The 18,373-nt window shown below is 54.1% G+C and overlaps 2 protein-coding genes across 4 annotated transcripts; one reads left to right on the forward strand and one right to left on the reverse strand.

The window, feature by feature from the left end:
* Window positions 1–16: 16 nt before the first annotated feature.
* CFAP119 (cilia and flagella associated protein 119) lies at window positions 17–4,417 on the reverse strand. 2 transcript variants are annotated; one of them, XM_084883082.1, is made up of 9 exons: window positions 3,950–4,417; window positions 3,647–3,678; window positions 2,763–2,828; window positions 2,446–2,615; window positions 1,717–1,787; window positions 1,413–1,529; window positions 1,263–1,332; window positions 1,076–1,165; window positions 17–260 (listed from the first exon to the last, which is right to left on the reverse strand). In XM_084883082.1, the coding sequence occupies exons 1-9, from the start codon at window positions 4,148–4,150 to the stop codon at window positions 82–84; spliced, it is 996 nt and encodes a 331-aa protein (XP_084739208.1). In that variant the 5' UTR covers window positions 4,151–4,417; the 3' UTR covers window positions 17–81. The 2 variants fall into 2 exon arrangements, with proteins under 2 accessions (XP_084739208.1, XP_084739209.1); XM_084883083.1 differs by lacking the exon at window positions 2,763–2,828.
* Window positions 4,418–4,564: 147 nt separating this feature from the next.
* On the forward strand, window positions 4,565–16,471 carry RNF40 (ring finger protein 40). Of its 2 annotated transcripts, none has more exons than XM_084883014.1 (20): window positions 4,565–4,688; window positions 4,794–4,992; window positions 5,369–5,536; window positions 5,667–5,808; window positions 6,563–6,787; window positions 7,295–7,416; window positions 7,523–7,669; window positions 7,773–7,847; window positions 8,569–8,688; window positions 8,773–8,952; window positions 9,144–9,279; window positions 10,149–10,270; window positions 10,355–10,782; window positions 10,862–10,979; window positions 11,100–11,249; window positions 11,415–11,627; window positions 11,707–11,832; window positions 13,125–13,265; window positions 13,368–13,469; window positions 15,461–16,471. In XM_084883014.1, the coding sequence occupies exons 2-20, from the start codon at window positions 4,864–4,866 to the stop codon at window positions 15,635–15,637; spliced, it is 3,021 nt and encodes a 1,006-aa protein (XP_084739140.1). In that variant the 5' UTR covers window positions 4,565–4,688; window positions 4,794–4,863; the 3' UTR covers window positions 15,638–16,471. The 2 variants fall into 2 exon arrangements, with proteins under 2 accessions (XP_084739140.1, XP_084739141.1); XM_084883015.1 differs by having other exon boundaries at window positions 6,581–6,787.
* The last annotated feature ends 1,902 nt before the right edge of the window (window positions 16,472–18,373 follow it).

Raw genomic sequence — 18,373 nt, forward strand, 5'->3', positions numbered from 1 at the left:
TAGGAAAACCCAGAAGTTGCTCAGAATGGGGGTGGGGGCGCGGATGGGGCCACTCTGGCCTTTATTGGGGGAAACACGGGGTCACTTGGACTTGTTCTTGCTTTTGCCTGGAGGCAGTTGGAAGGGCCGCTCCAGTGTGGTCAGCTTGCTGTTGAGCCTTTCCTCGCTGGCCTTGAGCCGCTCCTCCACCAGCTGCTGCAGCAGCTCCAGCTCCTTGTTCAGCTGGGTCTTGATGTAGGCTCGGAGGAGGGAGACGTTGCCTGCGGGGCAGGGAAGGAGAGAGGCTGCTTGGGGCTGAAAGATTGCCCCTCGCTGGGCAGACAAGTTCAAAATTGTCCCTAGGGACTACATAGGTGGTCATGTTGCTTCAATTCAGGAAATGCCAGCCAGCCCTTCTGTGAGAGAGAAGTGGGCAGAATGGCTATTTCCAGCCAGACTTTCTGGATTGCTGCCTAATAGCTTTGTGAACTTAGGCAGGTGAGTTCACCTTCCTATGCCCTAGGTTTCCTCCCATGTAAAATGGGGATAGTGATAGCACCTAGCATCTGGGATTGAGAGAGAATTAAATGGGTTAATGCACATAAAATGTTTAAAGCAGGGCTTTCCTGGCCCTGGCCGGTTTGACTCAATGGAAAAGTGTGTGGACGAAGGGTCCGGGTTCGATTCTGGTCACGGGCATGCACCTCGGTTGTAGGCTCCTCCCTAGCCCCGGCCCTGGTCAGGGCACATGCAGGAAGCAACCAGTTTCTCTTACATCCATGTTTCTCCCTGTCTTTCCCTCTCTCCAAAATCAATAGGAAAAGTGTCCTCAGGTGAGGATTTAAAAAATATAATAAAAAATAAAATGAAATAGGGCTTGCCTGGCACAAAGTATTATCAGTTATGTGCTGGCTATTGCCATCGGTTTTTCTGGAGCTCCTAGCTGCTGTGTTTTTGTCTGTCATCTTGGACTTATGCATGCTGAATCCTTTGGACAAAGGACCATGACTAAAGTCTGAAGTCCTGATGTGGTCCAAACCCTTCATTTCACATTTGTCCCAAGTCATAGAGAACCCCAACTCCTCCAGGTCCTCACTTGGCTCTCGCTGTGACTCAGCCACCGTTTCTGATTCCATCTCCTGTAGGGTGACTGCCTGCTCCTCCACCTCCTCGCCACCTTCTTTCTCTGCAAGCCAGAAGCAGGAAGAGCCTTCAGCCCTGGCCCCGGCCCCGGCCCCGGCCCCGGCCCCGGCCCCGGCCCCGGCCCCGGCATTCTCCCTTACCTGTCTCATCCTCTGGCCAGGGCTTGGGTGGCTGCAGCCCTAAATAAGTCAAAGACAGATCTAGCCGCACCTGGGGAGACAAAGGCAGCTGAGAGGACGGCATCTGCACCAGGGGAAGGGGGAGCGGAGGGGTGGTCCCAGGCCCAGTACCTCGGGAGTAAAGACGTATTTGTAGAGCTTGAAGTGGCGAAAGTAGGTGTTGACCACATAATCAGCCAGGGCCAACAGCTGTTCCTCCTTAAAAAGGTTGATACTGAAAGGGGGCCGCTGTGGGGGTGACTGGGAGTTAGAGGACTGACTGAAGCTCTGGCCTTTTCTCCTAGTGCCCAGCTGTCCAGGAGCAGGGAGAGCCCACTGTGGCCTTCAGAGGAAGATGAGGGTGATGAGTGTGAGAACAGGCAATGGGGCTAGGCCTTTTCTGGGGAGGAGCGGAGATCCCATCAGGGGAACTGACCCTGACTCCATGGCAAAAAAGAACACTGGTGAAGTAGCGGTAGCATTCCTCCACATTGCCCAAGGGGGTTGCTGGGAGGGAAAACAAGATATTCCAATGAGTCACCTCTGTGATAATCATTCATTTTACTCAAGAGCTACGCTACTCAATGAGCATGAGCTTTAGAAGCGGACAGATCTAGGTTTAAGTACTGGATTGTTTCATTAACCCACTCAAATACTGAGTCCTACTGTGACTGGGCACTGAACAAGACAGGTAAGGTCTTGCCCTTAAGAGGCTGACATGTCAGTGGAAGGGACATACAATAAACCAAGAAATACATCATTTTAGCTCTTGCTAAACATCCTGAGAAAAACCAGTTCTGGGAATAGAAGGGAGAAAGCAGCTATTTTACTGAGCACTGTGCATACATATATTTCACATACAGGGTGTCCAAAAAATATATATACACACTTTGTACATTTATTAATTCCAATGTCTTTTTTCAGATTTAACCCATTGGAATTAATAATTATTCAGTGTGTATACATTTTTGCCCCTCCCTCATAGCAGAACAGTCAGTATTCTTAAAGGTAAGGAAATGAAGATTTCATAGGTGAAATAACTGTGGTAACACTGCTACTAATGACAACAGATGCCAGGTGGTGATATTTCTATTTCCCATGGTTTCTGTGCCATCCAGCCTCCTCCTCTTTCCTGGGCTCAAACCTGGTCAGCGCCTCTTCTTACCAACGCAGGCCTTGTGAAGATCTTGGAGCAGCGCACAAGCCGTTGATGTCTGCTCTATTGAGAAGCCCTGCTGGCGGCAGAAGATGAGTGCATGGGAGAAGAGATCCAGGGTGATGGCATCACGCTGGCTCTGCTCAGGCCATCCTAGCCCCAACAGGTCGGCCAGCACCCTTGAGAGGGAGAGAGGATGGGGTGAGAGACAATGGCAGCCTCCCTTCACTACCCCACACTAGTGTACAACGTGCTTTGGAGCCAAGCATTTCTCATGCCTTCCCAGTACACCCCTCAGCCTCTCTCTTGCTCCTCCCCCACCATACTCCCTCATCTCCTCAGCGTTGGCCGTCTTCTCCAGCCTGTGCATGGAATGGATGTCCAGGTACTTCCTGCCATAGGAAAAGAGGAGGAATGGTGTTGGTGGCCGTCATACATTAGTCTCACGGCAGGACTAGAGCACGAGGCTGGGAACCAGGAAACCTGAGTTTGAAATTTGGCATTTCCACTAACTTGCCGTGTGACCTTAAGCAAGCCACCTCCCTCCCTGGGCCTCATGTTTTCCATTTGTAAATAACTGATAAGATCTAAATGAACCTGTGTGTGTGTGTGTGTGTGTGTGTGTGTGTTAATCCTCAGGATATTTTCTACCTTGGCTTTTAGAGTGGGGGAGGGAGAGGTAGTGGAAGAAAGAGAAACAAACATTGATATGAGAGACATCCATCAGTTGGTTGCCTCCCACTTGTGCCCTGACTGGGACAGGGATGGAACCTGCAACCCAGGTACATGCCCTTGACCAGGAATGGAACCTGCAAGGTTTTAGTGCATGCCTAACCACTGAATACACTGGCCATGACCTAAATGAATTCTTTTGATTATTTTCATTTCTGCTCTGTCACTCCCTTAATTTTGGCAGTACCCCTGTGGGCCTCAGTGCCCCTATTTGCACAATGCTCCATGACAGCTTTGATATTCTATTTATATCCTCAGTCTTTGGCTCCCTTCTTCCTACACTTGCTCTTTGGACTATGGAGGCAGGAGAGCCAGCTTCTAGTCATCTTGGGTAAACGCATCTCTGGACCTCAGTCTCCTCATCTGTAAAATGGGGATGTCCTTTTTTTCTGCCCTGGCAGTTTTACAGGGCTCTTGGGGAAGCAAGGGAATCACGCAAGAGTGAGATGTAACTTTTCCCAAGGCTCTTTACACTCACCACATGCAGATCCGGGGCTGGGGCAGCGGAGGCTGCGGAGAGAAAGTAAATTGGACCAAAATCCTTATCCCTGGTCCATGGCAAATCTCCAGGGGACCGGAGAACTCGTTAACTTGCTTTCTCAGCTCAAGGACTATGAAGGAACAACGCGGGCGGGCGGGGCTATTAATGAGCATATGAACAGTCTATTCGCCTCTTCACCAAGGCAGCCAGGAGACGCCTTAAAGTTAGTAAACATAACGACGCGTGGCGCCCTGGCCGGAGTCCTTTTATAACATTCACGAGCGGACTACTTGTCCTTACCGGGAACAAATTGGCTGCAGAATCTTCATCTTCCACCGAGGTAATGGTACAGCGCTCGGACCACACACCTAATCCCACACGCGAAGTTAGTTCATCCACTGAGCTGCGGTCCTTCTTGTTTTCCCGCCGCAGTTGGGAGGATTGTTCAAGTTCCGACGGCGTTCTCAGGCTCTGGAATTGGCTGGACTTCCGACGGATCATCCCGTCGCCCCTCCTAGTCCCGGTCGCCGCAGGCTCTACCAGGCCTCGGTTCGGAGACCGCGGGTCCTCCTCAGGCACTTCCTAGGTCTGACCCTCTCTCCGCGCTTCAGCCAATCGACGCAGCCGAGAAGTCGGCTGCAGCCAATCCGCGGGGGGCGTCGCTACCCGACGGTTGCTAAGGCGGCTGGGGAAAGAACAGGAAGTGTAATGTTCTCGTCAATTAGAAGAGAATGCGCGTGCGTAATAAATTGCAAAGCGCCCCTCGCTGCTCCTAAGTTTCTAACGAAAGGCCGACGACATCGTTAGGCTGGGCGTGGGCTGTAGTGTCAGTAACTATAGGGACGTCTACTGACCAATCACGGAGAAAAAGAGAAGTTCGGAAGAAACCCGATAGGCGGGACAAAGCGCAACCAATAGAAACAGGAAGTGCAGTTCCACCACATCCGGCATTGCCTCCGGCGCCTGCGCTCCGCGCTGGGGAGGCCGGGTGACGTCTGGCGAAGTCCAAGATGGCGGCGCTGGGCTGATCCCGCTGCAGGTGAGGGCCTGGGCGGCGAGGGCGGGATGCGGCAGGTATGTGCGGGGAAGGGTTGGGGCCGCGGAGCCCCGGTCGCGTGCACATCTGTGTCTCCGTCTTCTGCAGGTGACGGAAGAGCCGCCGCCTCCTGCCTGGCGTTCCTGGGAGACCCTGCCCCGCTCCCGCCGCCGCGGCCATGTCTGGGCCCGGCAACAAACGCGCCGCCGGCGACGGAGGCTCGGGGCCCCCGGAGAAGTTGAGCCGCGAAGAGAAGACCACAACCACACTTATAGAACCCATTCGTCTTGGGGGCATCTCTTCTACGGTTCGTTCCAGCCCTCTCAACTTACCAGACTTCCAACCCTGTTCTCCGCCCAAATCGCCCGGAACCTTATTCCCACATCCCCAAATTTAGCAGGATCCACTTTACAGGACACAGTTGAAAGAAACCGAGAACAAGACGTCTGCTCTCCCTTTTCAGATAGGAAAACAGGCTCCTAGAAGGGTTCGGAAGAGACAGAAGCAGACCCTCCTCAACCAAGACACCCTGTGGGTGTCTGCGCCTCTTTAAATCCCGTTGGCAGTTAGTTTGGGATACTCCTCTTCCCACCCATTCCATTTGCTGTCCTCTGTCTCTCTCTGTGATTGATATCTTGGGTCCTGCTTGATTTTCTTCTTGGTCCTTCTGTTTTTCTTGGTAGGAGGAGATGGACCTAAAGGTTTTGCAGTTCAAGAATAAGAAACTAGCAGAGCGGTTGGAACAGCGACAGGCTTGTGAAGATGAACTCCGAGAACGAATTGAGAAGCTGGAAAAACGGCAGGCCACAGATGATGCCACGCTCCTCATTGTCAATCGCTACTGGGCCCAGGTGGATGCCTCTGCTTTCGAGGACCTGGCCTTGATCCAGTTGCCAATTCTCAGGCTCCTCTGCTGGGCAGCAGTGTTATGATGGAAGCACCTGAGGAATTCGTAACATTTTTGGTGCTTTCTCCCTCCAGCTGGATGAAACTGTGGAAACCCTTCTCCGCCACCATGAGAACCAGGGGGAGCTGTCTTCAGGGACAGAGGCACATGGAACCCAGGAGGGGCTGACCCGTGACGAGACCCCTCTCACAGAGCCAGGGACATCAGAACTGAGGGGTAGGGTCAGAGCCCTAGGATTTGGGGAGCTTAATTATGTCTGGGAAAGGTTCTGGAGAGGAAGGGACTTTTGATATTAGGCTCCTGGAGTCCCCACCTCCCCTCCCACACATGCACATAAAATTGATTTCATGTTTGGGCAGCATAGTACAAGCTTTGGAATCTGAGTGACTTGATTCATAGTGCATTTTATATTTTGATATTCGCTCAGTTAAAAGTGTTAATGTTGAGTGTTGACTATCTGGCACTGATCTAGACTTGCAAGAGACATAGATAAGCAAAAAGAAATAGTACCCCTGCCATCAGAGAGGAAGTGATTGTAAATCATAAAAGTATAGGGGCCCCTGAACGGGAATTAGTGTGTGTGCACTTGTGTGTGGTTCTATTTTATTTTATTGATTGATTTTAGGGAAAGAGAGAACATCATAGACTTGTTTTACTTATGCATTCATTGGTTGATTCTTGTATGTGCTCTGATCAGGGATCACCCACAGCCTTGATGATCTGACCAAGCGAGTGACCCCGCCAGGGCCTGGTGTGGGTTCCAATTTAGTTTGAGAAGGCTTCCCTGCAGAAGTAATTGGGAGCATTGTGGCCTTAGGGATATTACCTCTTGAGTCTCTTGTTTTGATTTCAAGATGGGGATAACAATGCACTCTAGGTGTTGGTTGTGCTGATTCAGTGAGCCCGAGTGTTGAATGGCTCAGTGTGGAACTTGGTTCAGAGTTGTAACTGCTGCTTTTGTCCTCATTAGTGTTTCCATCCCTCCTAGAGACCCTGCCCATGCAGCTGCGGCCCCCACTCAGTGAGCCAGCCTTGGCCTTCGTGGTGGCGCTGGGTGCCAGCAGCAGTGAGGAGGTGGAGCTGCAGCTACAGGGCCGAATGGAGTTCTCCAAGGCCGCCGTGTCCCGAGTCGTGGAGGCCTCAGACCACCTGCAGCGCCAGGTGGAGGACCTCTGCCAGCGAGTGTACAGCAGAGGTTAGTGCTTGTGCCCCGCCCAGAGATGTCCACCCCAGTTTGCATCTTTATGCTACCCCTTTCTCAATGCCACTGGCCCAGAGGCAGCCAGAATTCCCCAAGGAATACATCAGGCATGTTCTCAGGAAAGGGTTCGGTTGTAGATTTGATTTCTGGAGTTGAACTCTAAAGAGATCAAGAAGAGGAGTTGTTGATTCTAGTGGGGCCAACCCGTTTTGGCGGGACATCTTTTTTGGAGCACTTGGCACAAATCTCAGTGGCAGATGCTGATCCATAAGACAGCGGCAAGTGCCCAGGCTTTATAGGCAGACAGGCTTCCCCAATCCTTCGTTCTGTCACTCCAGCCTTGGCATTCTGGGCAAATGGCTCTCCTGAGCTAGGCAGTGAGGGTAAAGACTCCTGGCTTTGTCATGGTGGATCACACGAGGCACATAGCAGACCCCAGAAGGAGGTAGCACTTTTCCCCATTGCCCTGGACTTGACTCTGACCCGAGCCCTGACTTCCAGGGGATAGTGAGCCCCCTGGTGAGGCGGCTCGGGCACGCACCCGGGAGCTGGGCCGTGAGAACCGGCGACTTCAAGACTTGGCCACCCAGCTGCAGGAGAAGCACCACCGTATCTCATTGGAGGTGGGCGTTGCATTTTTGGGGGTGGGATTAGACCCAGGGCAGGGTTTAGGTTGGGTGGACAACCAAGTCTCCTCATTTAAGCATCTGCCCTCTTCATTGTTCTCAGTACTCTGAGCTCCAGGATAAAGTGACATCAGCAGAGACCAAAGTGCTAGAGATGGAGACGACAGTAGAGGACCTGCAGTGGGACATTGAGAAGCTGCGCAAGCGTGAGCAAAAGCTCAATAAGCACCTGGCGGAGGCCTTGGAGCAGGTGGGGTGAGGGTGCTGTGTCCGGCGGAGCCAGGGCTGGGTACCGAGGGCCATGGTTCTCTCCTCCACACTTAGCTGTCTCTCTGTCTCTCTCCTCTCCACAGCTCAACTCTGGCTACTATGTGTCGGGGAGTTCCTCAGGCTTCCAGGGGGGCCAGATCACACTCAACATGCAGAAGGTGAGCAGGTATCCTTCTTGCCAGTCCCTCCTATCATCTTTTCTCTACCCTTGACATTCCCCACAGAATTATGGTGTCTGAGGTCCTTCCCTGTCACTCATGCTGCTCTTTGTTGTATTCATGCACAAATATGTTCAATAAGTCATTGCTAAACACTAAGTGCTAGGCGGCAAGCATATTGGAGAAAAAATAGAGAAAAACCAAAGCTTTCAGGGAGCTTAAGTCGGGAGAACTGAGCAGAAGTAAGTAAAATAGTACATCAGTTGGTTATAAGCACCACAGAGAGCAAGTATAGACAGTAGGTAAAAGGAAGTGTAGGCGATTGGAATTCTTGGTTGGTGGCTGAAGAAGAGCCTGTGAGACAGAGCCTTAGTCACTGTCTCATTCCTTTCATATCTGTGCGCTCTCACCTCTTGGCAGGGGCACGCTTTCTTGGTGTGTGGGGATCACCGTGCCCAAGTCCCTTTCCTTTACTCTTCAGGGCTTCCAGGAAGATCTCGCTGGCTCCTTGTCAGTTACAAGCAGCCTTGTTCCCAGCATTCACCAGGCGCATTGTTTCCTTCCACTGCCTGGGAGCCCTTAGGAAAGGGCTTAGGTCTGGCTTGCCCCAGGGGCCTCGGAATAGTCATTGTTACACAGAGGAGGGCTTGAGTGGGGCTTGTGTGAAGGAAGCATGCCTCCTGGCCTGGCCCTGACTCCCATGGCCTTTCCCATTCCACAGTTTGAGATGCTGAATGCGGAGTTAGAGGGAAACCAGGAATTGGCCAATAGCCGCATGGCAGAGCTGGAGAAGATACAGGCTGAACTTCAGGGGGCTGTGCGGACCAATGAGCGCCTCAAGGTGAGCTGTTTGGGGCTGGGAGGGCCTAAGACTGCAAGGTGAGGGTGAATCCTTTCACTGATTGCTTTTGGGCACCCGCCTTAGGTGGCCCTCCGTAGCCTTCCTGAAGAGGTGGTGCGGGAGACGGGGGAGTATCGAATGCTGCAGGCCCAGTTCTCGCTGCTTTACAACGAGTCCCTGCAAGTGAAGACCCAGCTGGATGAGGCCCGGGGGCTGCTGCTGGCCACCAAGAACTCGCACCTGAGACACATTGAGCACATGGAGGTAGGGCCCAGGGACGGGTGGGGCTGTGGGAGAGGGCCAGACCCTGAGGGTTAAGGCGTTCCTGGGTTCGGTCCCTGCATGCCTGCCAGGGGTCCCTTGGGAATAAATTCTTCTTAAGCCACCGAAGCCTAAGGTAGGGGGCTTCCAGGGAGCGAAGGGATTGTGTGGGTCCTTAATGCCTCACCCCACAGAGCGATGAGTTGGGGCTGCAAAAGAAGCTGCGCACAGAGGTTATCCAGCTGGAGGACACACTGGCCCAGGTACGCAAGGAGTACGAGATGCTGCGCATCGAGTTTGAACAGAACCTGGCGGCCAACGAGCAGGCGGGTATGTGGTGAGGACAGGGTGGAGGTGGGCCTTGTCTGGGATTGCTAGGCCCTCGTGAGGGGCGGCTGCTCTCCCAGATGCCAGAGGTTTAACCCTTCCTGTCACAGAGCCTCATCTCCCTGTGGAAAACAGGTACCATGCCACCTGGCTCAAAGGCACAGTAAGAGTTACAACCAGCTGAGGTGGTTGATGGAGCAGGCTGAGAGCATGAGCTGTCAGCCCCACCAGTGGTTCTCTGGCCTTCTGGTGTCTCAGATAATTAATTTATTTTGGAAAGAGTTATTTAATACCCCCTATGGGCCAGGCTCTCTTGTAGGCTTTGGGATTAGACCAGTGAACAAAACACAAAGAATCCTGTGGTGTGGAGCACTGTCATAATAGGGGAAGGAAGGAAAAGGAAATATAGAATATGTATTGTAGATAATGACTAATACGCCAAGAAAAAGCGTGGATTGAAGACAGGCAGTATTAGGAGAAAGGGGGTTGCAGTTCTGGATGGGGAGGACTGGGAAAGGTGTCACTGAGAAGGTGACGTTTGTTTAAAAATCCCGAAGTAGATGAACTCACTTGTGGATTTACTGTTATGTGTTCTTTTGAAGGAGAGTTGGAAATATTTAAAAACGTACATGAGCAGAAATAACACACAGTGTGAAGTTACTTTCGGGTGAATTTTCTTCAAAGTAAAGTCTCCGTTACTTTGATGAGATCATGTTGTAAAGTCTACATTTCTTCGATGAAGTCATACTGTATAAAGGCTTCGGTTTCCCTCTTTATAACGGGAGTGACGGCTCTGGCTCCTCCTCTTCCCCCACTAAAGAGTTGGGCCCTAATAGGGGTCAGTCTGACCTTGATCCCCGACCCTCCCCTAGGGCCCATCAACCGTGAGATGCGCCACCTGATCAGCAGTCTCCAAAACCACAACCACCAGCTAAAGGGGGATGCCCAGCGATACAAGCGGAAGCTGCGGGAAGTGCAGGCTGAGATTGGCAAGGTGAGGAGAGGGCTGCCTGGGAGGAACCTTGGCTAGAGCCCGGTGAGTACGTCTCACTGCAGCCCTGTCTCTTGTTCTTTGCAGCTCCGGGCCCAGGCCAGTGGCTCTACGCACTCTATCCCCAACCTGGGCCACTCGGAGGACTCGGGCCTCAGCGCCCCAGCCGCAGGGAAAGAGGAGGGCGGGCCAGGCCCTGTTGGACCCCATGAGACCAGAAAGGAGGTCGCTCCAATGCCTGTTGCCACCGTGACTACCTCCTCAGCAAAGAAGGAGGAACCGGTCCCCTCTGAGGAAGATGCCCAGGCCTTACCCCCCGGGCCCCAGGGCCCCTCTTCCCGGGGCCGAGAACCTGAGGCCAGACCCAAGCGCGAGCTTCGGGAGCGGGAAGGGCCTGGCCTGGGACCCCAGCCTGTAGCCTCAGCACTGGCAAGAGCCGATCGGGAGAAGGCCAAGGTGGAAGAGGTGAAGAGGAAGGAGCCAGAGCTCCTGAAAGGTCTCCGAGCAGAGCTCAAGTGAGGCCCTGTCCTGTCTTCTTCCCCCCCTGCCATGTGGCCTCCCGCCCTCTCACCAGGCCCCCGTGCCCCCCCCCAGGAAGGCCCAGGAGAGCCAGAAGGAGATGAAGCTGCTGCTGGATATGTACAAGTCGGCACCCAAGGAGCAGCGGGATAAGGTGCAGCTCATGGCAGCTGAACGCAAGGCCAAGGCCGAGGTGAGGTCAGGTAGGGCTTGGGGGGCATAGAGAGCGGCTACCCCAGAGGGTTCTGGCCAAAGCAGGGCCCTGGATCAACAGGAAGCCTGACAGGAGAGCTCCCTCCTCTGGTGGCTGCAGGTGGATGAGCTACGGAGTCGTATCCGGGAACTGGAGGAGAGGGATCGAAGGGAGAGCAAGAAGATTGCAGACGAGGATGCCCTGAGGCGAATTCGGCAGGCCGAGGAGCAGATCGAACACCTGCAGCGCAAGTTGGGTGCCACCAAGCAGGTGTGAGCCTCTTGTGGTTCTATTCTGAATGTTTACCCGCTCTCCCCACCCCAGTCTTGGGTTCTAGCAGATGGCCTGGTTCCACTTTGCTCAGCCGTGTTTCCCTGGGGTTTCCCATGGTCATCCTGTCCATCTGCCACGTTCCCTCTGTCCTTGCCCGCGCAGGAGGAGGAGGCTTTGCTGTCGGAGATGGATGTGACAGGGCAGGCTTTTGAGGACATGCAGGAGCAAAACGGGCGGCTGCTGCAGCAGTTGCGGGAAAAGGACGATGCCAACTTTAAGCTGATGTCGGAGCGGATCAAGGCCAACCAGATTCACAAGCTGCTGCGGGAGGAGAAGGATGAGCTGGGTGAGCAGGTTCTTGGCCTCAAGTCTCAGGTATGGTCACCCTGGGCTTGTAGGGTGGAGCTGGAGAGGCAGGGGCTTCCCAGCACTGAATCTCCACCCCTGCTGTCAGGTGGATGCCCAGCTGCTGACTGTGCAGAAGCTGGAGGAGAAAGAGCGGGCCTTGCAGGGCAGCCTTGGCGGTGTGGAGAAGGAGCTGACGCTGCGCAGCCAGGCCCTGGAGCTCAATAAGAGGAAGGTGAGGCCGGGCCTCGGGAAGCAACGTAAGATGCTGGCTCACGTCTCAAACTCTTACTATGTGCCAGACCCTGTGCTGAGTGAGGACTTTTCATACGTGGTCAGATTTTAGTCTCATAATAATCCTGTGACGGTTTTTCTTGTTATCCGGGAGGAAACTAAGGCCCAGGAGGTCAACTGAGTTGCTCAAGAAAGAGTAGAACTTGGATTCGGTGCGTCTCCTTGGCTCTAGGACCCACATCCTGACCTGTAAAATGGGGGTGGTGCTTCCTGTCACATAGTTGTATTAAAACACAAATAGCGAACTCATGGTAAAGCTTAAGATGGATATTGATTTTCAGTTTCTTTCCCCACTGGACTTTTTTCTCCTCCTGCTTCATTCATTCATTTAGGCCGGAGGTAGGGAAAATCAGTATAAGCCTGCGAAATTATTTGGTCTGGCCCTGCCAAGGCAACTGCAGGTGGGACTCAAAATTCAATAAATCTGGGAGCTTTTTCATAGTAACAAAATTTATAGTAAGTGAGTAACATTAAGCGAATATTATTTTAACCCTTTGCACTCCGCTGTCCCCTCTCAGGGGACATCAGAATTCTAGCATATCACTGGGATGTCCCCTCTTAGGGGGGACATTGCAGTTTATTAGTGATTACGGGGAATTGAGTTAATTCAACGCACGTTTCCGCCGCAAAGTAGCGTCGAGTAGCTGGTAGCCAATGTCCAGAATGGTTCGGAGTGCAAAGGGTTAAATATCCAAATGGCCCTTGGTGAGAAAACGTTCCTCACCCCTAATTTAGACAGTATACATGCCCTTGCTATATATACCCGACCCTGTGCTCAGTGTTGGGGAGACCATGAGAACAAGAGGGTCCTGTTAGAAGAGGAAAATTCAGTCTTTAGGGGACAGGTAACCAGCCAGTAATCCCAGAGAGAAAGTAGTGTTATCACAGGTCATGGCAAGTCTTGTGAGGGATGACGAATAAAAAAGTATGAAGTGACATCTATGTTGAGTGAGTTGCAGGGGAGACAGACGTATGCATTGGAGTGGTAGCAGAGGACAGGTCCTGTGCAAGCTTAGGTTCCGGAGAGAGCGATAAGCAGGTGAGGAAAGGGTCAGGAATGGGGAGAATAGGAGCCGGTATGAGTCCAGGGTGAGGAGGGACCAGCTCCAGGGAAGAAAATTGGACTTAATCCCAAGAGCAAGAACCACTGGAATGTTTGACACAAGCATCTGGACCGTGGTGCCTAACTCCGTAGGCTCAGGAGAATGGTGCCCTCCTTGTCTCCCGCCTCAGGCTGTGGAAGCGGCCCAACTGGCTGAGGACCTGAAGGTACAGCTGGAGCATGTGCAGACGCGGCTGCGAGAGATTCAGCCTTGCTTGGCAGAAAGCCGGGCTGCTCGAGAGAAAGAGAGCTTCAACCTCAAGAGGGCTCAGGTGTGCGCATGGTGGGGACAGGGACACTGGTGTGGCGTGGGATGGGGGGTGGGGGGGGTTAGGATGCAGACCTTGTGCTCAGCCCAGCCCGTCCTGCTTCAGGAGGACATCTCACGACTGCGGCGCAAGCTGGAGAAGCAGAGGAAGGTGGAGGTTTATGCAGATGCTGATGAAATCCTGCAGGAGGAGATCAAGGAGTATAAGGTGGGCTATGCGGGTCGGTTGTGCCCCATCCCTAGGCATCTTAATGAGGGGTTGGTGGTCTGGGGACCCCAGAAATAAGGATAGCAAGAAGTGGGCAGACCTGTAATGGAGAGTCAGACAACTGACCAAGAATTGTACACACGCTGCAGGTCAGGCAGAGGGCTTGGAACTAGATCTCGAAATTGACAGTGTGTTGGAGGAGGCAGCCACGTAATTCTCCCGTCTGAGTGATCAGCAATGTGGGAACTCGGGGAAGGGAGGCGCTTAGACCGGCCTGGGGTCAGCAGGCTTCCTGGAAGGAATGTCATCCAAAAGAAACATGAAGATGAGTCCAAGTTGGCTGTGAGGAATGGGGACAAGAGGGTTCTGGCAAAGGGGAAGGCAGAGGTGAGGCCCCTAATTGAGAGAGGGGTGCTGGAGGACAGAAAGTGGGTTTTGTGGTGACCAGCAAGCCTGCGAACATTGGGCAGTGTCAACCTAAAACGTTTGGCACAGGATCAAACGTGCGGTAAGCCAGGTTGGCAACGTGGAGACATGCAAGGGTTTTGAACCATAGCACTGTGGTCTGATTTGCTATCAGATTTGGGTTAAAGTGGGTAAAGACTAGAGGCAGGGGGACTTGTTAAGCTATTGTAATCGTTGAGGCAAAACTTGATCCTGAGCTAAGGTATTAGAAACAAGTAGAGGAGCTCAGGAGATACTTAAGAGGCAGAAATGCTTGGATTCAGTGATTGGAGGGAGACAGAAATACTGAGAACTCCTGGGCACCTGATCTGAGAAACTGGCTGAAGAGGGGCAGTTGGTGGGATCAGGCAGACTGAATAGGAGTGGGGCTTGGTGGGCAGTGTTCAGAGATGTTGAGAACAAGGTGCTCGCGGGTCTTGTCTGGGAAAGCACTCAAAGCAGAGGGCAGGTCTGGAGAACAGGCTTGGGGGATTGCTGGCTGAGGCAGAGATAGAAGTGAGGGTCTGTGGCATAAGAGGGGATGGGGTCATTCTCCTTAGGAACCTCAAAGCTTTAAAGATGCACAGAAGAGAGAAGCATTTGGATTGGGGTGAAGGAGAGATGATCGTAGAGGGAGTAGATGGGAAAGCACTTCGAGGAGGAGGGGGTGAGCTGAATCAGAGCTGCCAAGAAGGCCAATGAAGTGAGTGATGAGAGATGCCCCTTGGCTTTGGCAGTTTTTATAGGAATGGCTCTTGGACAGGGTGTTGGTGAGGTCAGATGCCATTACTTGCACACTCGCTAACTGGAGTGAAGAGAGGGTGGAAGGGGGGTCATAGATCTTTTAGGCAGTTTGGCCTTAAAGGGCCAGAGGCACTGCAGGCAGCTATGGTGGATAAGGGTAGGGTTTCTTAAGAGGAGACAGACTGGGGCCTATCACATGCTGATGTTGGGGTTCTGAGAGCTGGGAAGAAGGCGGTGGCTGGGCTGGGATTTCGAGCAGAGCAGAGAACTGTTGTGAATGCTGAGCTGAGGGAATTCCTGTCTGCAGTTGGAGGAGAGACCTGGTGGCAGGTTTCAGGATAGGAGCAGAGATTTGTGAAACTTCCAGGACCCACAGCAGCATCTCTGGACCCAGTTGAGGGTGGAGACTGCATCTTTCTAGTGGTTCTGCCAGACCCAGCTGTGGCTAGGGGTGCAGGTGAAGCAGACATTTGGCCTAAGTCAGGATTGGGGTTTTTCCAGAGAAAACGGAGGAAAGAGATGACGCCCAATGTGGGTTATTGGCCTTGAGAGGGGGACAGTGACCACTGGCCATCACTGCCAGGTTAGAATCCAGCTGCTGCTTTGTAGCTTTGAGACCAGCTTCTTCTGAGTCTCAGTCCTTCATGGAGAGTGCTCACCCACACCCCCCAGGGTTATGGGCGAGTTAGATGCAGTTGGCTGTATGTGTGATAGCATAGCCAGAACCACCTGTGCTGTCAGCTGGGGTTCTGGGCACCGTCGGGAATGTTCCTGAGCTGATCTGATGCCTTTGCCTGCCCCAGGCACGGCTGACCTGCCCCTGCTGTAACACCCGCAAGAAGGATGCAGTCCTTACCAAGTGCTTCCACGTTTTCTGCTTCGAGTGCGTGCGGGGCCGCTATGAGGCCCGTCAGAGGAAGTGTCCCAAGTGCAACGCAGCCTTTGGTGCCCATGACTTCCACCGAGTCTACATCAGCTGAACCCATAACTCGGGACTTTGGAACACCCGTGGACCCTGGGGGCTGTGCCTCCAGCCCCTTCCCATTTAGTTGGTTTGGGGTCTCCAGTGCATGCTAGTGGGAGTGGGATGAGCCAAGCTCAGGCCCACCTTTTCTCCAGTCAGAGCTGAGGCACCCACCATGCAGGAAAGATCTGCTGTGAGCACCCAGGGGGAAACCCCAAGGCTGTGACCTCCCATGAAGAGGAGACTCACTCACCTGCTTAGACACCCACAAGTGAGGACCAGGGTGGGCTGGGTTCCAGCCTTTGTCCCTGCCTTCCAGGCCCTGGCAGGGCTTCTCCTGTGGAGTTCCCTGGGCTCTTTGTCTGGCTCTTGGGCGTGGGGTGAGGGGGAGGGTGTAGTGGGGGGGGGGGGGGGAATAACAGACCTCTTCCTGGGGAAGCTCTATGGTTGCTGCAGTCACCTTGCCCTTATTTTGGGAGTGCTGAACCAAGATCATCCCCTTCTATTCCAATCAGGCACCTCTCGGTATCTACTCTCCCAGGCCCTCTTACCCCCCTCATGCTTCCCACCCGTCCCCAGCCTGACTCTGCTTTCATCTTGGTGGCCTTAACTGCAGTGGAGGCAGAACTTCTGATCATTCCAGGTAGAAGAGCTTCATCTAACCCTGTAACTGAGCCTGTACACGATGCTTGCTGTGCTGCCTGCCCACGCAGACTGGGCTGAGGGCAGCAGGCCTGGCCTGGAAGGTGGAGCTGCTGACAGGTGCAAGGGGGCGCTCGGACTCGCAGCCCCTGCTCTAGCGATGTCTTGTAATATAGGCTGTATGTCATGAATAAACACCCAACCTTCAGCCTGTGGTCTGAGGAGCCAGGTTCCATGCCCTAAACGCGGTTCCTGATTTTAGCTGCTACACCTGCCTTGCCGCTGCCCCGCCTGGCTGTGAACCTGGAGCTTCCGAACAGAGAGATACCCTGCTCCTGTCCACCCCACGCGGAGTTCCGCTCAGACCCAACGGCTGGCCAGGCTGGGCTCCGGGAGGAAGAGCTGACCCTTGGGGGGAGGGGCTCCTCACACCTCTGGCAGTCATTGGCTGCTGGGATGCTGGGAAGCGCCTGGCTGCATCCTGGGAAATATAGTTCCCAATCGGCACCTAGCAACCAGGTCCTGGGTTGGGGGCGGGGAGCGGGTTCCTGGTTTTGCTGGCGAGAAGCGGCGCTGCGTCCTGCGAGGGGGACGGGGGGTTGGTCCCCTCAGACGAATAAGTCGGGACACGTCGGTGTGTGACTTTCTTCATTGCAATTTATGCCGGCGGCTGGCCGGGTGTCGTGAACCGTTTCGATTGTGGAGGGGCTCTTCTGGGTTCAGTGAGCCGCCGGGGCGGAGAGCGCCATCACGGAGGCTGCACTGGGGCTCGCCCCGAGGCCGGTGCTGAGCGGGGTCGGTCCCGGCGCCGGCGCCGGCGTGGCGGCCATGGCCAGGGTAACAGCCGCGGGCTTGGCAACAAGCCCACTTTGGCGCGGCCCTGCGGTGGCGCCTTCACAGAGGCTTGCAGCCTTGTCTGTCGGTGGGACACACCTGGCGCCCAGGCTGTCGGCGAGGCTGCAGCGGCTAGACCAGGTCGGACTGGAGACGGACACACGGGCCACCGGGGCTTCCTGCGCCGCGCTGGAGGTGGCGGGCACGCTCACCGAGGCACGGGCTGTGGCCGGAGATGGCATCGAGCCTCCGGAAAAAGTCTGCGTCGCGAGGGCAGCCGCGGCAAGGGTGGGGAACACGCAGCAGGTTGCATCACAGTGAGGCTGCTTGGCGCTGAGGATCCCGGTGCCCGGGAGAGGGTCGGGGTCAGCAGTGCTCTGTGAGTCACCCCTTTCCCAGGAGCCACCTCCCTGGGGCTCCTTAGCTGCAAGTTACTGCACGTCACCTCCCCAGGTAGCTTCCTTGTCCGGAGCTTGGCACTGCTGGTGAGTCCTCATACCACATGCTCAAGCTCAAACCCAAGGGATTGGGATGAGATGCCAGAATGGCAGTGACAGGAGCAAGCACTGTTGCCACAGAAGTGCAGAGCAAACGCCACAAACCTTGGTTTGCAGTAGCTGCCCGGTGCTGGGAGGATCTGCTTTAGGGGCTGGGCAGGCCCTTCCAGCCAGGAGATTTGGCCTCTTACAACCAGTGGCCTCTGGCTGCGAGACCCTGGGTTCCTTGGATGGCCAGGCCGGAACTGACCTTGCCCGGCATCTTGATGGTGAGCAGATGTTGGCCTTCTGGTGAAGGTGCCTGTTTCAGCCACAACTAGGGCTACTGTCTGTGACTGGACCCAGGGTCCATTGGGGCACTTAGCACTGACTTCACCCGAACTTCCTCAGGTCTGTGGTGCTACTCTCCTAGTTTTCCTCAAATTGACTGTTTTTGCTGGTCCTCTTCCTAAGTTCTTTCTACTCTGCTTCTCTTCCTGGGTATGTTTATCTGTGGCCACAGCTACAGCTAAGCTGCTATGGCCCAACTCCTCCAGCCCAGTTCTCTTTCCTGAGGCCAAACGTGGGGTGAGGTGGGGGGTGAGATCATGTACTCTCCTTAAATCCCCCAACGCTGCCCTGTGCCAAAGCTTCTCAGACAAGATGCCCACACTCTGGCCTCTGCTCTGCCTTCCTTCAACCCCCACCCCCCTGTTCTAAAGCCACCCTCTATCCCCTGGCCCCTACCCACACCATTTCCTGTTGCCACAATCCTCATTCCTTAGGTTACTTCCTCCAGC

This window comes from Pipistrellus hanaki (genome assembly GCF_964339955.1).
Source record: "Pipistrellus hanaki genome assembly, chromosome: 4".
NCBI classification, from domain to species: Eukaryota; Metazoa; Chordata; class Mammalia; order Chiroptera; family Vespertilionidae; genus Pipistrellus; species Pipistrellus hanaki.

Bases quoted from the DNA above. Each gene is read 5' to 3' on its own strand.
- CFAP119 (XM_084883082.1), bottom strand. From the start codon at position 4,150: ATGATCCGTCGGAAGTCCAGCCAATTCCAGAGCCTGAGAACGCCGTCG. The intron at 2,829-3,646 runs GTGAGTGTAAAG...TTCCTATGGCAG, and splicing joins CAGCCCCGGATCTGCATGTG to GAAGTACCTGGACATCCATT. The intron at 2,616-2,762 runs GTATGGTGGGGG...CTCCCTCTCAAG, and splicing joins AACGCTGAGGAGATGAGGGA to GGTGCTGGCCGACCTGTTGG.
- RNF40 (XM_084883014.1), top strand. From the start codon at position 4,864: ATGTCTGGGCCCGGCAACAAACGCGCCGCCGGCGACGGAGGCTCGGGG. The intron at 7,670-7,772 runs GTGGGGTGAGGG...TCCTCTCCACAG, and splicing joins TGGCGGAGGCCTTGGAGCAG to CTCAACTCTGGCTACTATGT. The intron at 8,689-8,772 runs GTGAGCTGTTTG...CACCCGCCTTAG, and splicing joins GGACCAATGAGCGCCTCAAG to GTGGCCCTCCGTAGCCTTCC.